This window comes from Silene latifolia, chromosome 6 (assembly GCF_048544455.1).
Source record: "Silene latifolia isolate original U9 population chromosome 6, ASM4854445v1, whole genome shotgun sequence".
Lineage (NCBI taxonomy): Eukaryota > Viridiplantae > Streptophyta > Magnoliopsida > Caryophyllales > Caryophyllaceae > Silene > Silene latifolia.
In genome coordinates this window covers 2215517-2242665 of record NC_133531.1, presented here as the reverse complement: position 1 = coordinate 2242665, position 27149 = coordinate 2215517, and the positions used below count along the sequence as shown (strand labels likewise).

The following is a 27149-nucleotide window of genomic DNA, read 5'->3' as shown; positions in this document are numbered from 1 at the left end:
TTTTGTAGAGATTTGTGATAAGGAAAAGAGACAAGAACAAAACAGAGAAAAAAAAAGAGACGGCAGATGTGTTTAGAAAATTAGGTCACTGATACCATATTGAAACGTAGACTGAGATAGCATTTGAATGATTATTGTATATTGCCAAATTGTATGCTTTACATGTTCTTCTAGCTAATATATATATACAAAAGTATGGGCTAATTACAGGAACAAATAAACCAAATAAGGTAAATTGCCCTATGTTGTTACTTTTATAATGAAAACTTTGAATGGGAGAGACATATTTACCCTTTGTTGTTACTTTAAGAATTACAGCGACCCAGAAATATGTGAGTGTGACGTTAAACATATTAAGGAGTTAAAACTTCTCATAAATATTTTAGGAACTTGATCATATCATGGTGAATGACCCATTGGACCATCCCAGGCAAGAGGTAAGCTAATTTGGTCACCACTCATTTTTACTCTTAATCTCATTCCTACCTTATTTACCTAGGTCAATTTACACCCTCTCATCAAGAAGGTCACGACCAAACTCGTTAAACCAATCATTTTCAATTCTCAACCAATTATATCTCTTGACATTCTATCACTTTTTCATATATTTTTTTATTAATTGTTAATAATCTCAACCAATTACATCTCTCCGTCATGAATTTGGTCAATTTACTCCAACACAGGTCATCAGCTGACCTCTTTTTTTCAAATAGGCCATGTTAATTTTCTTCTTAATTGTTGATTAGTGTGACCCAACAAGGTCATAACTTTACTTGGGAGTGGTCTTAGGTGACCTTGTAACTTCGTAATATTTAGTTGAATTATTCCTATTTCCAATTTGGTGCCCTGAGGTTTGACCTAATTCCATTGTGCCCCAACTCATGAGGTTTGTATTATTCCATTTTGTTGCCCTGGGTTTTGGATTACTTTTCATTTTGGTGACCTATGCATACATTATTACGAAGTAGTATTTTATACCAAAAAAAACAAAGGGTTATTTCACAACAATAATCCATCCTATGTCCCCTCTTCTCATATTAATCTATCCTAATGTTTAACTGAGAATAATCTCATCTTTGACATCATTTAACTTATACGGAGTATCTAATAAAACATTATTTTTTTAGGTTATTTCATAACAATAATCCATCATATTGATAGTCTGCAATAATCACTCCATCCTATCAATAATCTCAATTAAATCCAACCTAAACACCATACCTTCTAATAACGAACCAACTGATATTTTTTGAAGTTTATGTGTATCAAATAAACCAAGTTCTTGATTCATCACTTGAAAATATTACACATAAACTTCACATATACCAGCTAGGTTGTCCAAAAACTATCAAATATTCCAACATAAACTTCAAAAAAATATCAACTGGTTCATTAATAAAAGGTATGGTGCTTAGGTTGGATTTAATTGGGATTATTAATAGGATAGAGTGATTATTGCAGACCACCAATGGATTATTGTTATGAAATAACCCTATTTTTTTTTGCAAATTTATGGAATTATTCTATTTATATATGTTATTTAATATTTTATTTTGTACTTTATTATGTTGAAAATGTAATTAATTAATATTAAAATTGACAATTATATGTTTTTGGAATTTCATTCAAAACTCAAGTCACCAAAATGAAAATAATCCAAACCTAGGTCACCAAAGTGAAATTATCTAAATTTAAAGGCACTAAAGTGGAATTAACGCAAATTTCAAGGCATCAAAGTAGAAATTTTAGATTATAGAAGGTGTAGATTATAGAATTGTAAAGTGTAGATTCATCTAGGCCTTTAGCAACAAGTTTAGAGTATATGTTCTAAGATTTATTAACTGATATCAATGTAGCATTTTAACGGTGATACATACTCCCTCCATTTTTTAACGTACTTGCTAAATCCCGCACATACTTTTACTAAATCCCGCACACTTTGTCTCCATTATTCCAATCCTACCCTTCATCTTAAAAACAAATTACAAAAAGTTCTCTCCCTTCCTTCTCTCCCAAAACTTAATCAATCCGTTAATAGTTGATGATTATGGATCTTAATTCGCACCTATCACTAATAATTTCGTTGTTTTATCAACAATTTTATTAACATACCGCTTCTAATAGATTGAGTGAATGTTTTTTTTTTAAAAGAATGGATTTTAACAATTAGGGTTTTCACAAATTAAAAAATGATCTTTTCTTCATCAATTGATCAAATTATCAATGAGCAGATTCACAAAAACGAATTAAATGACCTATGTTTATGTATGTTTGATGTCTAATAAGAGAGATGCCCCATGTTTATAAACATCATGATGCCTCATGTTTGCACATCGACGGAAGGGAGATAACCATGTTTGCACCAGTAACTTGCATTTTCTAATCCGTGACCATCAATCCCCGTCGCCGTCGACCTTCCGTTGCTGAAGTCCCTTTCCTCTCTCCGTCGTCGGTCAGTTTTCGGGGGGCATCTGGTAGTTCACGGGGACACCTTTTGGGGATTTTTGATTTTTTGATTTTATTTTTGATTTGTCTCTCCCTGGGGTGGGGTGAGAAATGAGAGGGGTAAATTTGGACTAAGGTGAAAAAATGTGCGGGATTTAGCAAAATTGTGTGCGGGATTTAGCATTTCCCTTTTTTAATATATGACGTTTTGTTTTTTCGAGACGAGCCTTTGACTTTAATATTTACAAAAATATATTTGGTAAAAAATTATAAAAATTATACCATTAAATTCCTTATGAAAAACTCTTTCATATGAGTATACATATTACTATATTTAAGCATATAATTTGAGAGATATTGAAGAGAGAAGTGTGTGTCTCGAAATGTGAGAAAGTCACAGTTGGCGTATCTAGGATTTAGATCATGGGGGTGCGGAAAGTTAATAACCAAAAGATGTCATGTGTAGATGAAATTTAACTCTCCGACAACGGTGCTCAATTTAGGCGTAAAATTTATATATATCTCATCCTTTTGAGCAATATTGTGTTCGATCCAAAACAAAGTTAACCGGAACTTAAATTCCTATATATTTATTTTAAATACTTCATATAAAGTTATTAAGTTGACGAGATTAAATTTATTCATATTATAGTAATATATACCCTCTTTTTGTTTTATAATATGTATACTAAAACGACTTATAAAATGAAATAAACGAAGTAGAACATAAACTTTGGAAGTACATATATAATTCTAAAACAACTCAATTCAAAGGATTCAACTAATAAATATGCTTAGTAAAAAACGAAGTATTTTATATGAATTTTTCAACGTAACTAATTCATTTAATATGGTATAGTAGTTATTGACGAAAATTTGAGACAACAAAAGCATTTAAATATGGCATGGTATTAATGACGCCAGTAATTGCAAAAGCAAAAACACAAAAGCATTTAAATACGGCATGGTATTAAACTATTAATGACGTCAGTAATTGCAAAAGCAAAAATATTAATGACGCCAGTAATTGCAAAAGCAAAAACACAAAAGCATTTAAATACGACATGGTATTAAACTATTAATGACGCCAGTAATTGCAAAAGCAAAAAAATGTTCCACAAGGAGAATTGAACCCAGAATCACTCAATCAAAATACAAGGGACTTGCCACTAGACCCTTCACATTTCCTTGATACATAACTGCACTTAATATTATTTATTTCTGAAACCAAAGGGGATGCAGTCGCACCCACTGCACCCCCTTTGGCGACGCCACTGGAAAGTCATATATAAAAAAATAGAGAGAGTAGTAACTACAATGACAAACGATATTCAAAGAGATAGGATATTATTAAACTGATGTTTGTAATAACATGATTAGAGAGAATGAGAATGTAAGAATTATGATTTTATTATTCTGAAAAGGTGAATAATGATATGTACATGATCAGCTATATATAGCAGTGGCTTCTAACAACCTTCTAACCAACTCAAGTTAGCTTTAACTAAATATGAGTCAGCTTAACTAATCATGTAACTAATTCTTGATTTGCATAACTAACTTATCTATATTAGTTACATAGTCTAATATTCCCCCCTCAAGCTTGAGCTGGGGAAGATACTAGACCAAGCTTGGATGAAAGGAAGGTATGCTGATCAGATCCCAATGCCTTTGTCATAAGATCTGCAAGCTGTAATCCCGTCCTCACATGTTTAGTTAACAGAAAACCTGCCAATTGTTTCTCCCTGACATAGTGGCAGTCTATTGACAGATGCTTTGTTCTCTCATGAAAAATAGGATTGTGAGTCAAATGTTCTGCCGCCTTGCTATCACACATTAAGGAAATAGGCTTGGGCACCTGAATCTTCATGTCTTGTAGAATGTTATCAAGCCAAACAATTTCTGAAGAAGTATATGATAGGCTCCTGTACTCGGATTCAGCAGAACTCTTACTAACAGTTCTCTGTTTCTTGGTCTTCCATGATATCAGAGAATTACCCAAGAATATGCAATATCCACTAAGTGACCTACTGGTGAAAGCACACTGACCCCAGTCTGCATCACCGTAGGGCATCGATGTAAGGTCGGACTTGGCACTCAAAAAACGATCTGTATTAATAGTCCCTCTAAGATATCGAAGGACATGCAAAGTCGCTTGTAAGTGAGGCATCCCGGGTTCACTTATAAATTGACCGAGGTCTTTGTCACGAATATGACAGTCGAGTCTTGAAGAGTTCAGATACAAAAGCCTTCCTACTAATCTTCTGTACACTTCAGGATTATCCAAGACTTGACCATCATCAGTAGATAATTTTAATCCTCTTGGCAAAGGAAACTTAGCAACTTTGCAGTCTTCCATCTTCATGTCCTTCAGAATATCCAGAATGTACTTTCGTTGATTAATTAGTATCCCTGATTCATTCCTGGCCACTTCTAATCCAAGGAAATATCTCATATGGCCAAGATCCTTGATGGAGAACATGGAATCTAAGCCTTGCTTGATATGTGCAATATGATCTTCACTTGTACCAGACAACAACACATCATCCACATAGACGAGAGCAACAGTAAATGAGTGAGTCTTAGGATCCTGTCTTGTGAATAAGGAATAATCAAACTTAGACTGTGTAAAACCAGCCCCAACCAAATACTTTGTGAGCTCTTTATTCCATTGACGACTAGCCTGCTTCAACCCATAAAGAGATCTCTTCAGTCTGCAAACCTGACCTGGCTGTGCTCTATAGCCTTCAGGAGGAGACATATACACCTCTTCATCCAGATACCCATGCAAGAATGCATTGTTGATATCCAGCTGATGCAAGCTCCACCCTTTTGCTGCAGCTATGGCCAACAAAGCTCTTACTGTGGTGAACTTTGCTACAGGAGAAAAAGTATCTTTATAATCTTTATCTTTAACTTGGTTATAGCCTTTTGCCACTAACCGAGCTTTATGTCTTTCAATTGATCCATCTGCTTTGTATTTGATCTTGAATATCCATTTTGATCCAATTGGTTTCTTACCCTCTGGTAAATCCACCATTTCCCATGTCTGATTTTGTTCCAGGGCTTGGATCTCCTTATGCATTGCAGCAATCCACTCAGGTTGAGAGCTTGCTTGTTTAAAAGTATATGGCTCCTTTTCAACCAGAACACTAGCCATAGAAGCTACATAGTCTGAAGAAAAATGCCTCAAATCTTGAAGTATTGCTGCTGTATTTGATGTAGGTGCTAAACTTGATAATTTCAGAGGACAATGATACTGTTGTAAGAGTACAGATGGTTGCCTCGGTCTTGTAGATTTTCTAAGATTATTATCTTGTTGAGTCTCAGTTGAAAGAGACCCATCAGAAGTAGTTTGTAGAGTATTGTCATTTGTATCTATGTGAATATTATTATCAGACTGACTTTGACCATGTGAAGTCTCAGAATTGTCAGCTGTTGCTCTATTATCTGTAGTACTATTGTCTTTTGGATTATAACCTCTGGATATTAGAATAGTAGAAGTAGCTGGATTGACCAACTTATCATGGGAGACTGTGTCTGAAATCTTTTGTTTAAAAGGAAACTCATCTTCTCTAAAAACAACATCTCTATTAACAAATATTTTATGAGTAGACAGGTCATAAAGCCTGTAGCCTTTTTGCTGGTGAGGGTATCCAAGAAACACACATTTCCTGGCCCTAGTACCTAGTTTATCAGCATAGGTAGGGGGCATAGTCGCATAACAACAGCACCCAAACACCTTCAAAGTCCCTACTGGTGGATCTTTGCCAAATAACAGTTTAAAAGGAGTTTGCCATTGAAGTACAGAAGATGGCATCATATTAATCAAATGAGTAGCTGTCAATAAACAGTCTCCCCAAAATTTTATAGGTAAACCAGCATGTATCCTGATAGCCCTAGCAGTCTCAAGAAGGTGTCTGTGCTTACGTTCAACCCTCCCATTTTGCTGTGGTCTTCCTACAATACTTGTCTGATGAACAAGACCCATATCTTTGAATAAATTGCCACACATATGATGTAAGAACTCAGATCCATTATCTGACCTTATGATTTTTAGTTTAGCATTAAACTGTGTGCTAATATAAGCAAAAAAATCTTTAATTAGCTTAAACACTTGATCTTTTGTCTGAAACAAAACAGTCCATGTATTGCGTGAAAAGTCATCTAAAATTGTAAGAAAGTACTTAGCACCAGATAAAGCAGGGGTTTTATATGGTCCCCAAACATCCATATGCAATAATTCAAACAAACTGGAAGCTCTAGAATAACTGTTTTGAAAAGGCAATACATGATGCTTGGACAAAATACATGATTCACAATTCAAAGTTTTATTCTTATTACCATGTACAGCTGTTACAAATTTCAACTTATCATAACCAACATGTCCTAATCTGGCATGTAACAACTCAACAGACTGAGAATTTGAACAATTATTAGCAGAATGTAAAGACAATGCCTGATCAACTAAAACTTTTGAAACTAAGGAAACGACTTTATTCACTAATTCTATAGTACTAGCATTTTGGAATCTATATAAATCTCCTATCCTGCTTGCGCTAAGAGCAACGATCTTTTTAGTGGAAAGGTCCTGAAAAGAACAATCAAAGCAGAGAAAACACAAACAACTTGTTATTATCAATTAGCTTAGTGACAGACATGAAAATTTTGCTTGAAATCGTATTAACAAAACATTAAGCAACACAATATCGGTAGTTAGTGCACACTTAACCAATTTTGGAAACATACTTGATACTACCATCAGGAAGACCAATTTGTAAGGGCTTAGGCAAAATTCTAATGTCATGCATCAAACTAACATTAAAGGTCATGTGATCTGAAGCACCAGTATCAATGATCCAGTCATGTAACATCAAAGACTTATTAGCAGCATTAGCATGAAAAAGGGAAAGAATACCTGCAAAGTTAGAGGAGGAAAGAGAAGGAACATTATCAGAAATCCTTTTCAGCACTTGATCAACCACAGAATTGACCAAACCATCCAACATAGTAGAATCAAAAGTCTGTGAAGTGCTAGCACCATCTGAAGAAACCAATGGATTATCTTCTGGAGAGTTTTCAAGAATCTCAGCAATATTAGCAGACTTCTTGAAACCAGGCTTGCCCTTAAAGAACTTAGGCTTAGGCTTTGCAGATTTGTCAGCTTGCTTGCCAGTTTTATCAGAAGGAAAACCCACTAAGCGATAACACTTGTCAATCTTGTGACCTGGCTTCCCACAGTGTGCACACCCATTTGCCCAAAAACACTCATCCAGGTTGTGATTGTTCATTTCACAATGACTGCAATACTTCCTGGTCTTCTTGTCAGCAGTAGTATTGTCAGAAGACTTGAACACAGCATACGCAGAAGCCTCATTCAGAACTTCAACAGATTCAACCACTTGTTTCTGTTTCTCAATTTTTTGCAACAATCCTAATGCTCTATTAATTGTAGGCAAAGGATCTAAGGATAGTATTTGAGTTCTGACAGTGTCAAAACTGTTGTTCAAACCCATTAAGAACTGAATCAATTTGGAGTTATTCTCTCTTGCTACAATTCTTTTCATGAGAGTACAAGTGCAGAGTGAAATTTTACCACATGAACATTGAGGAAGTGGGTCTAAACTATCTAAAGTCTCCCAATAGTTCTTTAACTTGCTGTAATACTCGACCAAAGACATGTTAGACTGACTAACAGCATCAAGATCTTTCCTCAGCTGATAGATCTCAACTGCATTTGCTTGCCCATATCTCTCCAGTAATTCTTCCCAAAGCTCTTGTGCAGATTTGACATATTTGAGGTTATCACGAATGGATTTATCCAAAGAATTAAGGATCCATTTCATGACCATCAGATCGCAACGAACCCACTGATGAAATTTCTTGTCAGTTTTTGGTGGCCTGGTGAAGGTTCCATCTATGAAACAGTCCTTGTTCTTTGATGCCAGAGCCATCAAAACATCTTGTTTCCAACCCAAAAAATCCGTACCATCAAACAGTGGAGTGACCAGATGTGAGAATGGTTGATCAGACGAGGATAAGTAAAGTGGATCATCATAGTAGTCGTAACTATGATCATTGTTTTCTGTTTCTTCAGGCATAGTGATTGATTGAAAGAAAGTTTGTTTTGATTGATAAGATTTTCTTGATCTTTTGTGAAAGCGGAAGCGAATTTATGATGATGATGAAGAAATTTGATGAGAAAGATGAAGATTGTGATGAAGAATTAGGATGAAGAAGATGAAGATCGTGAGGATCGAACTTTAACTGGTATCTGATACCATATTAAACTGATGTTTGTAATAACATGATTAGAGAGAATGAGAATGTAAGAATTATGATTTTATTATTCTGAAAAGGTGAATAATGATATGTACATGATCAGCTATATATAGCAGTGGCTTCTAACAACCTTCTAACCAACTCAAGTTAGCTTTAACTAAATATGAGTCAGCTTAACTAATCATGTAACTAATTCTTGATTTGCATAACTAACTTATCTATATTAGTTACATAGTCTAATAGATATGTCATCATGATAATGGAAATTGAATACGAGAGAAGAAAGGAGGGAAACAAATAATTTATACTCACTCATGGTTGTACGTTTATATATGAAACATTGACTAAATTGTTTTCGAATAATGTTTCGATGATTCATCGTCCTTTTGGAAGAGAATTAAGGTCACCATTTCCATTTCTAAAATACAAGACGGATCATATCAAGCAAAAACAATGGAAAGGTCCAAAAAGTTTTTCCATAAGTAATTGTTTACAAGCCCAACTATTATTGTTGGGTATTCATACCAACTTATTGTTCTTTACAAGGAGGAGATTCAACGTATTATTTTCCGTCAAACACAATCGTTCACACTAGTAAAACAAAAGTACCTAAAAATGATAACAAACACATTTTTGGTCGATCACATTTATCATCTCTATAATTTCGTCTCCTACTCAATACTTTACTAAGGGGGTGTTTGGTTGGCTCTCTTGGAATGGATTGGAATGAATTTGCTCCATTCCAATGTTTGGTTGGAGTATTTTGGAATGGAGTTAGATACCCAATGGATTCTAACTCCATTCCAACCCCCTAGAATCTCATACCCAACTTCTACCCTTGGTATCAAACTCCATTCCACCCTTGTACAATTTTAAGATGAACCAAACAAGTTTATAAAGGAATGGATTTAGAACCCCATACCATTATGGATTCATATTCCAATCCATTCCATTCCATGCTAATGAACCAAACGCCCCCTAAAATCCAAGACTCAACTAGCTCCGCTTAGGACAAATAAAAAAAGTTCAAGTCAAAGCTCAACCAACTAAGCATAATAACCTCTCCATCTCTCTTTTCACATGACAATCACTACAGAAAACGAGATCCAAGACTCAACTAGCTCGCTTAGGACAAAAAAAAAAAAAACTCAAGTCAAAGCTCAACCAACTAAGCATAATAACCTCTCTATCTCTCTTTTCACATGACAATCACTACAGAAAACGGGTAAAACGATACAATCACGTTCTTTATACAGTACCGTCTCACATTTATTCCGAGAGTAATAGTGAGAAGTACCAATTAATTTAACTATGGTAATAAATCATTTTGGGTTGATTATGCAACCATTGCCATTAACATACAAGATTGTGGTTGACCATATTCCAACTATAAAAAAAACACACTAAACTAGCCAACACACCTTACAAGTCACAAGCTCACAACTTGTAGACAACACACTCCCTTCACAATCTCAACAATCTCTCTTTTTTTTTTCCCCAATTTTTTTTTTACAAATTAATCCAATACCTTTTCCCAAGAACAAAATGCCAAAACCTAAAAATATTTCCAAATCATCACACTCCCAAAATACACCTTCATTTTGAAATTGAAATTCCTAGTAAAATCATTTTTTTTGTTTTTTTATCTATTTTAAAATCCTAGAAATCCCCAAATTTTCAATTTAAAATCCCAGAAAACCCAATTACTCAAATTAAAATCCCAGAAAACCCAATTGTTCAATTAAAAATCCCAGAAAACCCAATTTATTACCAATTTAAATACCCAGAAAACCCAATTTTTTTACGAATTTGCTAATTTTAAAACCCAGAAAATCCAATTGACCTAATCAAAATCCCAGAAAACCCAATTTGCTAAATTAAAAACCCAATTTCTCCAATCAAAATCCCAGAAAAAATTGGGGATAGAAATCAAAGAGAGAGAAAATAATCAAATAAATTGTAAATTCAAAGATTATTCATCAATGAGGTGCAAGAAACATTTATCAGACCTCAGTAGCTCCGTCGGCGTATGCGCGTCTTGTTTACGCGACAAATTATTCATTCTCATTGAAAAACAATCAGAATCCCCAATTCAATTTCAATCTAACTCCTCCATTGATCCTAATCCTAACCCTAACCCTAATTTTGATCGTCGTAAGCAGCAATTGCAACAATTACAGCAGCAACAACAACCGCCGCCATTGATCTTTCCTCGATCCGTATCTCCCTACATTTCCCGCCGAAAATCCGAACCAATTCAGCGATTTTATACTACTCCATTAATAACCATAAATCCACCGAAAAAATCACAGAGTTCTTCCGGAAAATCAAAATTTGGATTAATCGCGAAATTATTCCGATCTAGGTCGACTAAATCGTCTGCAAATTCAACTTCAGATACAAATTCAACGATAATTTCTCACAATTCGACGGTAATTACGTGTCGAAACAAAGGAATGTCGCCGGAAAACGAGTTAGAAGATAACACAGCAGAATCGTCGCCGGCGAGGTGGATGAATCGGCCGAGTCCGGCACGTGTAAGACCGAGTCCAGCACGTGCGGCGAGCATCGCGTTTTGTTTAAGCCCTCTTGTTAGGGCTAGTCCTTCGCGACACCGGCGGTGCGAGAAATCGGGATTTTCCGGCGAAATTAGGGTTCCGGCCAGTGGCAATAGTGAAATTAATAGTAATAAACCGCCATTGGTTGATGCGGCGTCGTTTTGTGCGAATAGATCGAGGAAATTAGCTGATTTTGGAAGACTAAATCATAATCATTGACTTTGACTTTGTCTTCTTCTTCTTCTATTCTTCTTTTCCAATGTAATTGAGTGACCCGTTTGGATACGGAAATGGGACAGAGAATCCAGTCTCGGTTTTGATTGGTTTATTCGGTTTGGATTGGTTTGTTTGTTGATGTTTGTTGGTAGTTGAAATGACAAAACTACCCTTTTGTAACTATTTTTTTCATGTTTTTCTTGGGGGTAATTTGGGGTGGAGGAAGTTGTAATGTAGTGAAAATTTGTTTTAACTAGGTGAAAAAATGTGGATGTTGATATGGAGGAAGTGTGACATGTTTTGATTAGAGTATTATAAATCGATTTGGTATTAGTTAATCGTGTATAAGAACGTTTAAAGGTACTATCAGTATTAATTTAGTTATTACGGAGTGAAGTATATCATTTGGTACTTCTATTTTTGTTTGATTAATGAAAAGTAAATTAATCTTATTGGACGATGATCTTATACGAGAATAACAAAAGAGTATCGTCAATTTTATTTGCTATATTTTCTCATATGAGTACAGAGTACACTTTTGTCATCTTCTCGTATTGTATTTTTTTAACAATCGAATAATTTAGGAAAAAAGATATAAAGTGTAGGTATGTCATTTTATTGATGTCCATTTTGTTGTTTTGTGAGTTTCTTAGGACATTATTTGCCATTTGATTTTGTCGATGGTTCTTTCTTGTCAAATGACTTGATCTTGTGTTCATCTTAACATAGACACATAAATTGGATACTTGCATTGAAGTAGGACAATCATAATGATCCTTTTATTCTAATTGCAGTTTGCAAGTAATAACATAATATTGAAATAGCGACTCATGGGTATAGGGATTACTCTGTAACATTATAATTAATCCTAAAATCACACCAAGAATAAAAATAATTAGTCTTAAGATATGTATTTACTGTGTATATTTATTCCTATCAAGTTAAAGAGTTAGGCCCTGTTCTTTTGGACTTAAAGTCACTTAATTTAAGTTAACTTCAGATCCTATAAGTTGATTGATTCAGATCCTATAAGTTGATTCGATTCGAGATCCTATAAGTTGATTCGATCTTATAAGTTCGATTCGATTCGAGATCTTATAAGTTGATTCGATTCAGATCCTATAAGTTTCAAATCCAAAAAAACGCTACTTATTTAAGATAAATTTGCATAATCATGTATTGTTTGCTCAGTTTGTTGTCCATAATTTTATTATGCTAAGAACCTAAAAGTGATAAAAAGTTAAAAGGCAAAACTCAAATGATAACATCTTGTTGTTTATTTTTCGTAATAACTACTCAAAAATTGTGGTTTGATTTTGAAATGTCAACTAAGTGTTGGATTAAGTTTTACCTTTTACAATTTGTATACTCGAGCCAACCACTTACAATCACTAATGAAAAGCATTGTAAGTTTAGCAAGTTTCTCTTCAAATGATAATATTCATCTTAAGATGAAAACGGGTTAAATATGCTTTCACTTGTATATATGTGACAAATATTTTATTAGTATCTAAGTAACCTCTTTTGTTTCATCTATTAAACTTAAGTCATGTTCTTTTAGACAGAATAAAGTTGAGCTGAACTGAATTGAGCTGAAATGAGCTAAGCTGAATTGAATTGAGTTGAAGTGGGTTAAAAGAGTTGAATCGAAATTTGGCGAGATAAATAGAGGTGAACTGAAACGAGCTGAATCGAAATTTGGCGAGATAAATAGAGCTGAAATAACCTAAACTGAACTGAATCGAAATTTGCTGAAATAAAAAGAGCTGAAATAAACTGAGCTAAACTAAAACGAGCTAAATTGAGTTGAAGTAAACTTAAATAAGTTAAATGAGAGCTTAAATTAAGCCAAAAAAAAAATAGTCATAGGCTTAATAAGGCAGTATATTTTTTATGAATGAATGAGCAATTACGCGATTTATATTTCTAAGTTGGACTTTAGGCAAGAGAGATTTTGCCGTTTGATTTATAAATTCCCAAGTAATCATCAAATTGATTCCATATTTTGAACAGTCCGTTTTTCTTCAGACGGCTGTTTTTAGTCTGAAATAAGACGGATAACATGTCATCATTTTACAATAAAATGTTATTTTCTGATAAACATGTTACCATTATTGTTCACATTATTTTCAGGGTAAAAAATAATACCTCTAGTCATAACATTTTGTGAATTAATTGGTTACATTTTCTTAAAAAATGACAACATTTTATCCGTCTTATTTCAGAGGGAAAAAAGCCCGTCTGAAATAAGAATTTGCGTATTGTGAATTGCTAATGATTTGTACGCGTTTCCTCTCTATCACGTGGGTCACTTCCATTCACTCAAAAACCTCACATGCTTGATAACTTTATTTAATTATTTCATTTTTAATCAATTAGTTTAACTGTTTCAATTTAGTCAAAACCTACGACATAATGATTTCCCCTTGGCATTTTTACAAAGTTTATTCTTTTTTACATTCCATTTGCACAAAATTATAATTTATAAACTACTGACTTAAAGGTGATTGATTTGACATACGTGATTTGTGATTTGCGATTTGCAGGTTAACGCATACTCGAGGTTCAGTCAGTGCACATCAAAAGTAGCGATTGCATGTTCCCTCGCCATTAAAAAAGTGATTAAGAAAAATTTGAACTAACATATAAAAATGATATAAATGAAATGAATCTGATTGAACTTAATCCCTTACCTATTAATCTAAGTGCTATCGAACATTGACTCGTTACGGGTACGGTTAAGGTTAGGCTAATGGGGAAACATGAGGATGGATTAGGTACACAATGTAATGAAGTAGTAAAAAACTTGGCCACTATTATTGTATGGACGAGATTAAATTTGAAGTTGTAGACTACAAAATGGTACATACTCCACTAATTTCATGGGCCAACCCATGACTTACTTGCACTACTTGTAATTACTAGTTGCCCTCTCCCTACGCCTACTACATTTATTTGCTTGTACCAAAAAAATTAAATTATTTATTATCTTTCTTTTTCTAATTATGATATATGATGTGGAAAATTTGTAATCGCTATTCCAAGTGATCAAGTTTTCTGGTAATTTGGCAAAAATCAAATCGAAATCAATATTTTAATTAGTGGTTATAAATATGTAATTAGGCAGTCTCTTAAGAATCCGTTGTACAATTTACGACCCATAATAGTTTATAGACCTGCATAATCTACAATTCATGGACTATACAACCAGTTGTACGATGTAGAATCCGAGTTTTGTAATATAGTATCCGAACTTTATGTTAAAGAATATGAGGTTTATTAAAAAGTATTGAACGCAACAGTTTACACATTAAAAATATCAACTTTGAATTAGCTCAGAAAAAAATACATATAAGCTCGAATTCTTATACCTTAATTGTACAATGCTCTATATACAACTGGATGTATAATCCTATTTGTGCATAATCTATTATGTTCATTGTGTCCGGTACAAATATTCAAGCATTAGCATAGGACAACGACCCTCTTTGGTAAACGATATTTAGGCAAAATTAATAAATTCAGGTCTAAAAGTAGATTGACCAATCAATTTACCAATTTCATGTGTTCAATTATAAATTGTGTAGTATATTGATCATAATTTACTATTTTTGAATATGCTACTTATAGCAGCATAAAGTAGTAGCATGTTCAAGTCGTACATGAAAATAATCTAATTATCATACATGAAAATAATCTAATTATCATACAATTATCTGCTAATTACCAAATATCTTTTCTTAATTCTGCTTGATGGTCAAATATGCTACAAAATCCACCTATTGCCCTTTACTAACGTTATCCGCTATTACAATTCTATTTATGTCATTTGCGAAAATGGGATGCCCTAAAACTTATTGAGATTGAATTCTTCATCAGAAAAGAGTATTCTTGTAATATACTTTTCGTTTCTATTTCCTTATTCATTCCACAAATTTTTAGAGGGAGTAATTGTGAATTGAGATGCACCTAGAATAAATGTAAATGTCAGGTTAGGTGGGATAAGACCACATTAAATTCGAGATTCAGCTGCTGTAATGCATTTATTGTAAGCTTTTTTAAAAGAAGAAGAATAGCAAAGAGTAGTGGCAAACTGGCAAATTTTGTAGATCACTAATTCACTATTCTTCCATTCCATTCCATTGACTTCTTGAGTATGGAGTATCTAATCACCACATTATAATGGGGTGAGCCATAATGTAAGGAATAACTAGTCTGTTTCTTTAACCACAAATTCTCATCATAGACGGACACTATTCGTCTATAGCTATAGACGGATAGTGTCCCTCTCACAGATGAAAGTGGGTAGTGCAAGTGGATGAAAAATGGATACCCCGACTTGCCCTTCCACTTTACTTTTGTGAGAGGGCCACTATCCGTCTATAGCTATAGGCGGATAGTGGCCGTCTATAATGAGACGGACTGTTCTTTAACAGTAATACTTCGTATTATTATCAACAACGAGAGTTAGCTCAAGTGGTAAGAGCTTTCTTACCTCAGCCATGAAGTTGAGGGTTTGATTTTCACTCGCGACATAGTGCGCTCATTTTAACCAAAAAAAAATATTTTACTAATCTCATTTTCTTCCTAATATAACATATAATTATTATTATGAGCATAAAACTCTTGTTTAAGATCGATAATAGTTTAACGTCAAAACAGATAGATGAAACAGAAAAGTAGAGTATTTAGGGAATGACAAAAAAACTTGTGCCATTCATTTATATGGGGTAATACTTGACCCATTTTAAACTTCAACTGATATCCGTTTAAAGGGAGGCCAACTGAATTATTAAAGTATTAATTACAAAAAATAATTAAGAATCAAATAATTTTTTTTTTTTTCAAAATACCCTTCTATAAGAACTAGAAATACATTTCACACCGTAACTCTGAAAGTATTTTACGTAAACATATGTTAGGAAGGTATTGAAAATTCAAGAAATGGGGGAAAATAAAAAACTAAAAGAATAAATTTATTTTCTATATTGGATAAGTAATATAACGACACATTGCAAAATCTTGTATGAAACAATCTCAATTCTCACAAGTAAATAAACATGCACCACAAAATACCTCTGAATAATCAAGCAACTCTTCTATTACACATTTATTATAGGACTTTGCTGTAAAAAAAAAAAAAAATATTATATGACTAATCTGTGACAAATTTGAATAAAAGTCCGAAAGGAACAATTACTTCAAAGAAAGTTCAAACAGCAGAAGCCTGATTAGCAAACAATAAAAATCTTCTATCGACGACTAAACTACAACTCCAGCAAAAGAAATCAACTACAAGACTACAACGGTGTAAAAATTTTTGAAATTGTTTGCAACTTCTAATCCTCACCTGGGGAACTTTGCTTGCAATCCTATTTTTCTTATTTATGGGTTTATAGTACTTTTAATAGAGAAAAGTATTATCACCCCCGTCCTTAGTTTAGTTTCTTATTCGAATAATGTAATAATAAAATATGACTCTAAGAGTCGGATATGAACGAGGTAAATTACTCTTTACCGCTGCCAAAAAAAAAAAAAAAATAGAGAAAAGTCAAAAGATATACTTCTAATAGACTTGTACTCTCAATACTACAAGGAAACGAAAAAGCCCATTGCATGAAACAACCTTCAACCATACTCATGCTCATCCAACAGTCAATGTATTCAATTTTGCTATTATGTCGCTCCACAGACCACAATGTTACGTGATTTCATCACTTAAAAGACTCATGAATCTTAAACACTACTCCGGTAATAATTTTCTAGTTTGACCAAGTATAAAAGTCTAAATGACTCGTGACTCACGAGTCGTGAGCATCAATCATACTACAAAGCACTCCATCACTTGGAGCACATGTCTTATAAATTTAAGATTCATTTGACAAAAAAACACGGGAACATGCCAGCATGACATGGAATATGCGAAATACAAGATAAAGAAACATACAAGTTGAAAACAAATCAGACCTAACTCGGGAATACAATTCTACGTAGGTGAAAAGATGAGTTGGCGATTAATGCCTTAAAATAGTAGGTAAACATTGAACTATTCAAGGACCACGGTGAGCCTAGCGATAGAGCTACCCAGTTTTATACTGAAACCGTCACCTGCAATACTATGTTCATTTATACTTGGTATAATGTTTTTTTTTTTGTGTGGGGGGGGGGGGGGGGGGGGGGGGGTTGGGGGTAGAGGGACTCACATGGTAACTATACTAAAATCATGGAGTATTTGATCTGATGTGCATACTCCGTACGATGAGAGGAACTTAGAACATCACATCTTCATTTAAGAACGCTTGTTTAGCAAGCATACCAATTAAGCGCTACAGTAAAAAAAAAAGTACATACCTTAAAACAAAACAATAAAATCTCATCTGAATTTGTAACAGCTAAATTGCAAACTGTCCCTTAAGTCAAACTGTACCTAATTAAATAAGTACCTCATTTATAAGCTGACAGTGTCACAGGAACCATAATGTGTAACATCATCAGTCATGAAGGTTTAGAGAAGACCCCAGCTCCGAATAGCAGATTCCTCCTAGAAAACTGCAAAATGAGCTTAGCGTCAGAGTTCCTGGGAGTAAAACACAACCCCAAGAAGTAGCATACTGTGTTTACCCTAACATTTCACTTGTGTCCGACATTTAGACAAGATACGACACCTCAACAATTAATTTTAGGGGTTAAAACATGAAACTCTTTGCTAAACAGCCGCGTCCGACACTATGGTTAGTTTGATTATGTGTTGCGCGTCAAGACACTCGATAAGACGTGACACTTTCGAAAAATTATCTTAGAAAAAAACATGGAACTTTTTTGATACATAGCTGCGTCTAACACTGTGTTGGGTCCGATACTTGCAAGTGTTGCAACCGAGTTAAAGTTATAGAGCCCAAGTTGTAAATTTCAGCTTACCGTTAGAGAGTAGACTGGAGAAGACTTTGTATAAAGCGTCTTCAATGATCTTAGTCTGTTTATACTCCCGGTTCTGCAGGCAACATATTATTGGTACAGTTTCAAACTCAGAGATTGAATACGGTTTCGTCTCAATTCTAGATGAACTTACTTTTCCTCTGATTTAGTTGTCTTTGTGCTTGAGTTAACATCCCACAGTTTCACAGAGCAGTCCGCCGATCCAGATGCAAGAAGTGAGCCTTCACCACTGATATACATAGCACAGAAAGAGAATGGAAGTGTGAAGGAAAGATGGATAATAGTTTTATTTCAAAAGGCACAAGGCATACTGAGGGGATGTGGCACTTAGATTTTCGAAGACATTTGTATTTTTATATTGGAAAAATTCACAGCATATACCTTTTATATATACCTCTTTTTCCAAACTTACACGAAATATTTGCATAAAAAGAAATTCAGAACTTGTACCTTTTGCGAACGTAGGACTAAAAATCCACACCAGATCTTAAATTCATTAAAAAAAATGACGATGAAATAACCGAATTGCTCTAAACTACACTCCACAAGACACCTAATTCTCTTGCTCTCATTACTCAATAGCACAAAAAACATCCAAGCCAAAATTCTTCTTTAAAGCTCCATCATCAGCTTTAGAAAAACAATAAACTTCATTCCAAAAACAAAACAATTATTTGCGAATCCATAGTCGACATCTTTGAAACATTTGGAAACGAGTTAGAAGAGGCACCGTATTTTGTCCTCTTTAAATAATTCTATAACATTAAGATTAATCTTGGTAGTTTTATGTGCATTAATTGTTTAATTTTGCTGGAGAATAAGAGTGTGAATTACACATGTTTGTTAATTTGTTTTCCAACCCTAAAATGGTTTCTTTTCGCTGATATGAACAAAGTAGAGCCAAATTACTTATTGATAAAGAGGAGGGATCGAGGTGTTATAAGAATGAGTGAGGGTAGAATTGGTATTAAAATTACAACGTAGGAGGGGAATTTTGAATTCAGTTGGAAACTTCCTGTGCTGCGTTAAAATTTGGTACGAAATCTGAGTTGAAGGTTCACAAAGGTATGCGTTTAGAATTTTTTAGAAGCGGTAAGTTTCGGAAATGAGGTATACGAAAGATATAACTTGTGAGTTGTGAATTAACTCTTTCTAAAATAATTTTCGGCAACTATACTGTCCTTGAGAATTTTAGAGAGGGTTGACATGTACAAAAATAAAAGCTATGTATAGCAAGGCAAAGGGAAGGAAATAATAAAAGAACTGGAGGAAAAAACGTTGACATTATATAGTGCGCCCCATTAGCCGCACCTTATGTAGAAGGCACACCTAAGGCGGCTTGACACGTTTTTCCTTAGTGGGCCTTGCGCAGAAGTGCGGTTTTTAATTATATAGGCACCTGACGATTATAATCAGAAATTTTATGTGGTGATAAAAATGAAGGGATGATGTTTACCTAAAAGCCAGGGTCCATACACATGACGTGTGACCAACCAAAGGAGTGATGCAACGACCAGTAGCAAGATCCCACATCATGATGGTGCCATCTTCATCACCAGATGCCATATATCGACCATCAGGTGACATAGCTAATGACAATATCATACTTCTGTGACCAATAAATATCCTGACACATTCCCCGCTCTGTATGTCCCATAAACGAACAGTTTTGTCGCTTGATCCAGTGGCTATGTAATTACAGTTGACATGCCATCGGACACACTGTGAAACACATTTGACAGATTATAGAAAGTACAAAAACTCATATAGGACAGATGTACAAAAACAAGGAATGAATAAAAGATGGAATATCTATGTACTCACATCGACATCTGATAAATGCCCTGCCATAATTCTCAGCGGCTGTACCCGGTCCATAGACCATATCCTAGCTGTTCTATCATGAGAACAAGAAGCAAAATAATGTCCAAATGGGCTGAACTGCATAATAAACCCATTTGGTCAAGGGGCTATCAGGACAGTAAAACAATTAATATACATTAAAAAACGCGTGTATAGCACGTCCAGTCTATATAGGATGTTTACCTGCACATCCCAAACAGGATAATTATGACCCTTGTAGCACACAAGATTGGCATTTAGGTTCGTACTCCACAGCCTCACTGCAATCATAATATTTGTTGAAGAATACGTAAGAGATTGATCCATTAAGCAAGACCAAGAAGCCGTATGAGGAGGCCAAAAGAATTTAAAGAGCACACCAGTTGAATCAGCTGAAGAAGAGAGGATGAAATCCCCGAGAGGACTAAAAGAGGCGGAGTAAACAGGCCCAGAATGACCTCGAAATAAAGTGTAGGGTCTATTGTCTATATTTGTACCAAGCACATTATCATTGCTTGCAGCCTCTTGGTCACTTTGTCCGGCTACAACCAACAGATTAGAGGAAAATAAAATTTCAATGACAAATGGATGATTTGTCGAATCGAAGACAAGTAGAGAAAGGGAGATTGCTAGAACATACAGTTGCTCGTTTGTTGCCCACGTTTTGACATGTCCCAAACCTATCAAAGGGCAACATACCAAAAGTAAAAATAGGGACAACATTTTTTTTTATCAAACGGTCAACTAACAAACAAACAAAAAAATTATATAGCAATGTAACAGTACCTTGAGGGAGGAATCCGAAAATCCACCAGCAACCAAAGCACCATCATGTGAAATCGAGGCACAATTTAAACTAAAAAACAGTACATAAAAATGCAACACAAATAAAAAACTAGTCACAACAAAAGAAAACAATAAACAAGAAGAAGAATAATTAAGATGATAAGGCTAAAAACATGTTACCCATTGTGTGTGTTGAGAAATGTGTAAAAGCATACTGACGGTAGGGAAGCACTACTCAATTGCACACGATTTCGAAGGTCATCCAAGATAGACTGCTCAACTTCAATTGGCCTATGGAAATTAATATACATATTAGATAAACAAGATATGTATATGCAATTATTGCAAATAATCTACTTTGGAGAGGTGACAGATCAGTCATTGCCATTGATTCAAAGAGTGATCTATGTTCATTGGCTTTGCATGTGTAAAACAGTTCATTGCATGTTTTACTTCCCACACCACTTAACTTCCGCCAGCAGGAGTCAAATCTTAGTGCCCAGTGAAGTTTGGTTTGTGGAGGGGGCAATGGACAGAGGGAAGGGAAAGGATATTGACTGCCCATCAAGGTAACACATAAGTTTGATTTTTTCCGAACACGGTGATTGGAAACTCATCTACGTTGTAATGTTGACAATAGTATGCTACATATCTCACTCATATGAGAAAAGGCATAAGGTCACGTATACGTTGCAGATAAATGTAAGTAACAAACTAGTGCAATACATTACGGGCAAACTAAGCTCCGGTTTGACTCTTGGGGCTATGGATGTAGTGTTGGCCTCAGGTCGTGCAGGTTTTCCAGCCGCTACGTTAACTTTATCTTTTTTTGATTTTTTGGATGGTGCGGCTTGTTTTCCTCCATCAGCAGACTTTTTCTACACACAAACAAACAAATTATAAATATCAATAGCAGTTAGCATACTGAGAAAGAGCCGGTAGCGTAAGCACTAAAGCACCTTGGTTTCTTCGTTTTCCGCCTCCTTGTTTTCAACATCAACTTTATCAGACTCTAAAAGTAAACCGCCAGTCTTCTCCAAGCGATCTTCTAATGAATCTTCTAGCATCTAACAACACCATGGACATCAACAAACATGCTGAACATAAAACAGCATCTCACAAGATGGATAGACAGATTGTAAACAGGGCTAATGAAATCAAAACTATAAACTGAAGTGGATGTCAAAGGGCATGCTAAGAAAATATGTTCTTACCCCCCATTGAATTTCTTTCTGGTTTATCAAGTCAACTGCATCTTGGCCACCACCAACTATGGTCACTGCTTCAGAATCATCAATTATTGAACTAGGTTGACCAGGATAAGCTGTGTACAAAATACAGAGCCATAAGATAAGAGCAACAGCTGGAAAATGAAAAGATTGGCAGAAGACAGAAGAGAAAAGTACGGTCAAAGTGGATGTGTTCGTTTATAACTCCAAGCATTGTAATTGATTGATTATTGTGCAGATATTTATAAAGAAGTCCATGAGCATACTGCATAAACAAAGTTCAAAGCAGATGTTCAGCCAGAATTTCCACACAAATCTGAAACATCAAAGAATTACTACTACTGCCGAGAATAAAGGATAACAGATATATAAATAAAGAGCGCTTGTCCACAAGTACCAGTGAAGACAATTTAATATCCGTCAAGCATGCATGACTCATAAATTACTACTACTGCCAAATGCCAATAAACTTCTAACAAAAAAAAAGCTTCTCTGTATGATGTGGTAACTTGTAGATTGATTTGGCTGATCCCTTACCGGTATGGATCTATTATGCCAAAAGATCATCTAAACAATTTACCATCTGCTGCTGTATGAAACAATGAGAACCAGCGAAAAAATATATATCTGTGGTTTACTTCTTCTCAGGGCTTTAAAAAGTCAAGACTCAAGAAATAACCTGACAAATCTTGATGTTCACTTTGCTCTGCCTTAATGTGTGAGCAAACTCCATCTCCTGAACAATTTTCATAAAGCCACAGGTTCCACGGTCACAATGAGAAAAATCAGATTAACCGGAGCAAAATTACTGGCTCAAAACTTTTGAACAACCGCTAACCTCCAAATGAGAAGGAGAAAGGACTCCTTCAAGCTTTTGTAAGTCTCTTTGGTGCATAACCTCATGGTCTTCACGGAAGGTATTGAAAAAACTACGGGCTGTGATCATTATCAGTCTGAATCAGGATTACTTACATATACATCTTCTCAATGTAGCTGAAAAATGAGTAGTTGACATGTTACCTTCTTGAAGGTGCCCTTTTGCAACAATGTCCATGAAACAATGGATAAATACTGGATAAAGCACTCGAAGCAACTCATGCTGTTCAAAACAAAACCAATGCTCATATAAACCTCTTTACTCAATATTTTCATCCTAGTTCATATTTGGTCGAGGGAAAACTCGAAATATAAAAAACCCTGAGAGGAAGAAGTAAGTCTTTCAAAAATAGCAAAGGTAAAAAGTTTGGACTTGTAATAACTCCAGTAGAAAAGCAAATAACTGAAATCTATTGTAGCATAGAGCATACAAGATACACGGCCACACGGGACACCAACTTGTCTCATGTTCACCTCAGTGCAAAATCTACCATTTTACTTCCCGAAAAAAATAGGGAGAACTGTTAAATAATTTATTTGGTAAGTGATTGTAATCACCTGGGGAACGTAAGGATTTTTCACATGCCATCTCCCATCCACAAATGAAGAGAAGGGAAAAAAACAGAAAAGGAAGTACAGTGAACCAGTAGTGTCATTGCATGCACTATATTTTGGGAGAGGGATTGCGGAAATGCAGAAAGTAAACCTTGTATAAATCAAGCGAACCATAAGCCCATGATCTGAGCTTGCTATATCCATCCTGGTATTGTGCTGGGAGGCTCTCAGACCTAAAAGAGCACAGTTCAGCATTGACAATTGATTGCAAAAATATTTCCTCCAGAGAAAAACATAAGCTAATTGATCTCACTACATCGAAAAGAAAACATCAAGCAAAAGGCAAAGATTCGCCATTATCAATGTCGCTAAGACATCAAACACAACGTAACTCAAAGCTAGTACAACTGTGCGAGCAAAGTGCTTTATTACAACTTCCTAAGAGGAGAAAGCTTGAGGAGAGCAGGACATTTCATCACCTCAACCATAATAAAAGCAAGAGAGGGCATAAACAGACTCGCTTCTTCGAATCTTCCCAACAAACGGCCAGTCATTTATTTATTAATAGAACCGGAAGATAATTTATTCTTTTCATTAACAACTTTCCCAAAATAGTTTATATATCCAACATACTACTCTCAAATGCTTGGTACTGGGATGAACAATTGTCCTAAAAAATCAGTTTGCAGTTTGCACTACTCTCAAATGCTTACGTATAAGTGCTTTGCTCAACCATCCTCACTCAAATCTCTATTAGACCCTAACCACAACAATGATAAACAATTATCACCGCACATACCAAAACCTAAACAAAAACATCAACCAAAAACCTAATCATCGACTAGGTAGCACGGACACTTCTCTTAATCAGCCGTCCCGTGTCCGACACCGTGTCCGACACCGACACTCCTCGAACACACGCCGAAACGTGTCGGACGCCTATAAAGCCGTGTCTAACTTTCAACATTTATTTGGACACGTGTCCGACGCGTGTCCATGGTATTTGGGCCGTGTCCTACGCGTGTCCATAACATTTGGACATCATTTGGGGTGAATGATGTTACTTTAGATGGGAAATGAGCTGTTGAAATAGCTTGATTAGAAGATGGGTTTTGATGGGAAATGAAAATGAGTTATAATCATGGACAAGTTTTACCTTTACTTATTTAAATTTAATATCAAATACTTTTATAAAAATAAAATCGAATGTTTATAACTATAAAATATATATTTTATTAAATTTATATAATGTGTCTCGTGTCCTAAATTTCACGGGATGTCGTGTCACGTGTCCGTGTCCGTGTCCGTTTTGGTGCTACCTAGATCATCGACAACAATAACACGAACTTCAACAGTTCAATTCAAATCAAACAAATCACACACAGAATATGGAAGCAGAATTCTACGAAAATGCTAAACATTAGCACTTTGCTCAACACCTCAAATTACTGTACACACTAGAACCTAAACAAAAACATCAATTAAACACCTAATTTCACAACTTTAATATAAAAAAATCAACGACAAATACACAAACATCAACAAATCAGCTCAAATCACACAAAAGAAAAAGAAAAAAAAAAGCAGAAATCGACAACATCGACGAAGATGCTAACATTATCACTTCGCTCAACTCCTCAAATCACTACTAGACCTAAACACAACAATGACAAACAATTATTACCGCACATACCGAAACTTAATAACCTAATTTCACAGCTCAAATTAAAATAATCGGCAACAATAACACAAACTTCAAAAATTCAATTCAAATCAAACAATGGAAGCAGAAATTGATTTAGATGCTAACATTATCACTTTGCTCAACTACTCAAATTACTGCACATACGAAAACCTAATTAAAAACATCAATTAAAAACCTAATTTCACAACTCAAATCAAAATCAGCGACAACAATAACACAAACTTCAACAATTTAATTCAAATTAAACAAAATTACACAAAAATTAAAGTATAAAATTGAAGGAATCGAGAAATTACTCGGAACCGAAGTGAAGGAGAAGTTGCGAAAGCTGAGGATCAATGGGAGAAGGGGAAGAACTTGTTCTTGAATGAACTAATTTATCTTCATATGATTTGAGTTCTGATTCGTTAAAACCTTTGTTCTTCAGATATCGCAACACTACTTTATCAACTAATTCATCATCCATTGCCGATTTCTGGAAGAAAGTTTCTAGGGTTTAGGAATTGGGAAGATTACTTGAATTGATTGAGTTACTGATTTGGGGGTTTTAAATTGGGGAGGTTTTGTATGGAGTGAAGGTTTGAGAGAGGGAACGGGGTGCATTAGTTATTTAGTTATAACCCGAATTTTTCCGGCTTAAACTAGACTCGGTAAGATTGACCCAATTCGGATGACCCGGATCGAATAATCTGATCCTCTTCCTAATTGAGGACCTGCAATCCAAATTGACCCGACTTCATTCAACCCGAACCGAATGTTTATGCATACTAATCAATATCTCCAAATAACTTGAAAACAACCCACCCGAAAATGAGCCGAACCCAAAATAACTTGACGCGACTCGACCTAAATTCTTGCAAACTCAAACAACCCATATTCGAAGTGAGCCGACCCGAAACCGGCCATATTGACCCATTTGCCTGGTTTAGCTGGAACTAACTGAAGCCAACTAAATTGAATAAGATTTCAGATTTTTAGTTAGCTTAACAGGTAAAATCATGATTCAGGAGGGGTGGTATTTATGACTTAGGATTAAAAATTGTTAACATCATATTCGGTCTTGTGACTTCCTTTACACAAATAAAAATGAATCTGAACTGAATTGAATAAAGTTAAACTGAAATTGAATTGAACTGAGTGGAAATTATGTAACAAATAATGAAAGAATAGAGCCTTACTACACTACATAGCCAATTGAGAAGTTCAGCTGTCTCGACTCTCACACGAGTCGATACTCGAGACTCATGCCCTAATTTCAAAATCTCATTATTATAAGCTTAGACTTCGTTTGGTAAATTAGTTTAAAAAAGGTAATTGAAACCCCGAAAAAGTAGATAGAAACTGAAAAGTTAATTATAACCTGAAAAGATAACTGATATTCTGATAATGTAGCTGAAAATTAGGAGCTCGTAATAATTGGTTTTACGATGAAATTTTGGTTAACTTAGGGTGAGTCTATTGTTATTGTACCTATAGACCTCTTGTAGTGGACTTAACATTCAAGTATTTATCACATGTTCATATATTGGTTGTTGGAGCCTGGTAAAAAGGTCTCAGCTCTCAAGTGTTATTCTCGAGTCATTCACTGAAAAGAGTTTTCAGTCCAGATGACCCCTCGTTGAATTGAGTTAATTCGAATTTCAAGTCATACCGAGGTTCATCACTCGAGTACTCGAGTATTGATTAGGTCATGTCGAGTTAAAAAAAACTATATAAGTA

The 27149-nt window shown here is 34.9% G+C and overlaps 2 protein-coding genes across 4 annotated transcripts; one reads left to right on the top strand and one right to left on the bottom strand.

The window, feature by feature from the left end:
- The first annotated feature begins 10709 nt into the window (after positions 1 to 10709).
- Positions 10710 to 11504, top strand: LOC141586793 (uncharacterized). The gene has a single exon (XM_074408144.1). It carries the CDS (start codon positions 10710 to 10712, stop codon positions 11502 to 11504), a length of 795 nt encoding a protein of 264 aa, XP_074264245.1.
- Positions 11505 to 15313: 3809 nt separating this feature from the next.
- LOC141585942 (transcription initiation factor TFIID subunit 5) lies at positions 15314 to 26028 on the bottom strand. 3 transcript variants are annotated; one of them, XR_012519448.1, is made up of 20 exons: positions 25727 to 26028; positions 23877 to 23958; positions 23315 to 23393; positions 23133 to 23230; positions 22974 to 23030; positions 22472 to 22559; positions 22280 to 22389; positions 22025 to 22132; positions 21792 to 21943; positions 21246 to 21356; positions 21066 to 21135; positions 20920 to 20959; positions 20660 to 20821; positions 20484 to 20560; positions 20262 to 20378; positions 19894 to 20159; positions 18571 to 18666; positions 18420 to 18492; positions 17945 to 18050; positions 15314 to 15470 (listed from the first exon to the last, which is right to left on the bottom strand). XR_012519448.1 is itself a non-coding variant. In XM_074407022.1 (19 exons), exons 1-19 carry the CDS (start codon positions 25894 to 25896, stop codon positions 17997 to 17999), a joined length of 2010 nt encoding a protein of 669 aa, XP_074263123.1. In that variant the 5' UTR covers positions 25897 to 26028; the 3' UTR covers positions 17760 to 17996. The 3 variants fall into 3 exon arrangements, 1 of the variants encoding a protein (XP_074263123.1); XR_012519447.1 differs by lacking the exon at positions 15314 to 15470 and adding an exon at positions 17678 to 17827; XM_074407022.1 differs by lacking the exon at positions 15314 to 15470 and having other exon boundaries at positions 17760 to 18050.
- Between the last annotated feature and the right edge of the window lie 1121 nt (positions 26029 to 27149).

Excerpts from the sequence above, each read along its gene's own strand:
- LOC141585942 (XM_074407022.1), bottom strand. The coding sequence starts at position 25,896 with ATGGATGATGAATTAGTTGATAAAGTAGTGTTGCGATATCTGAAGAAC. Across the intron at positions 23,231-23,314 it reads AAAAGGGCACCTTCAAGAAG|CCCGTAGTTTTTTCAATACC; the intron begins GTAACATGTCAA and ends TAATGATCACAG. Across the intron at positions 18,667-19,893 it reads GTATGGACCCTGGCTTTTAG|TGGTGAAGGCTCACTTCTTG; the intron begins GTAAACATCATC and ends TATGTATATCAG.
- LOC141586793 (XM_074408144.1), top strand. The coding sequence starts at position 10,710 with ATGAGGTGCAAGAAACATTTATCAGACCTCAGTAGCTCCGTCGGCGTA.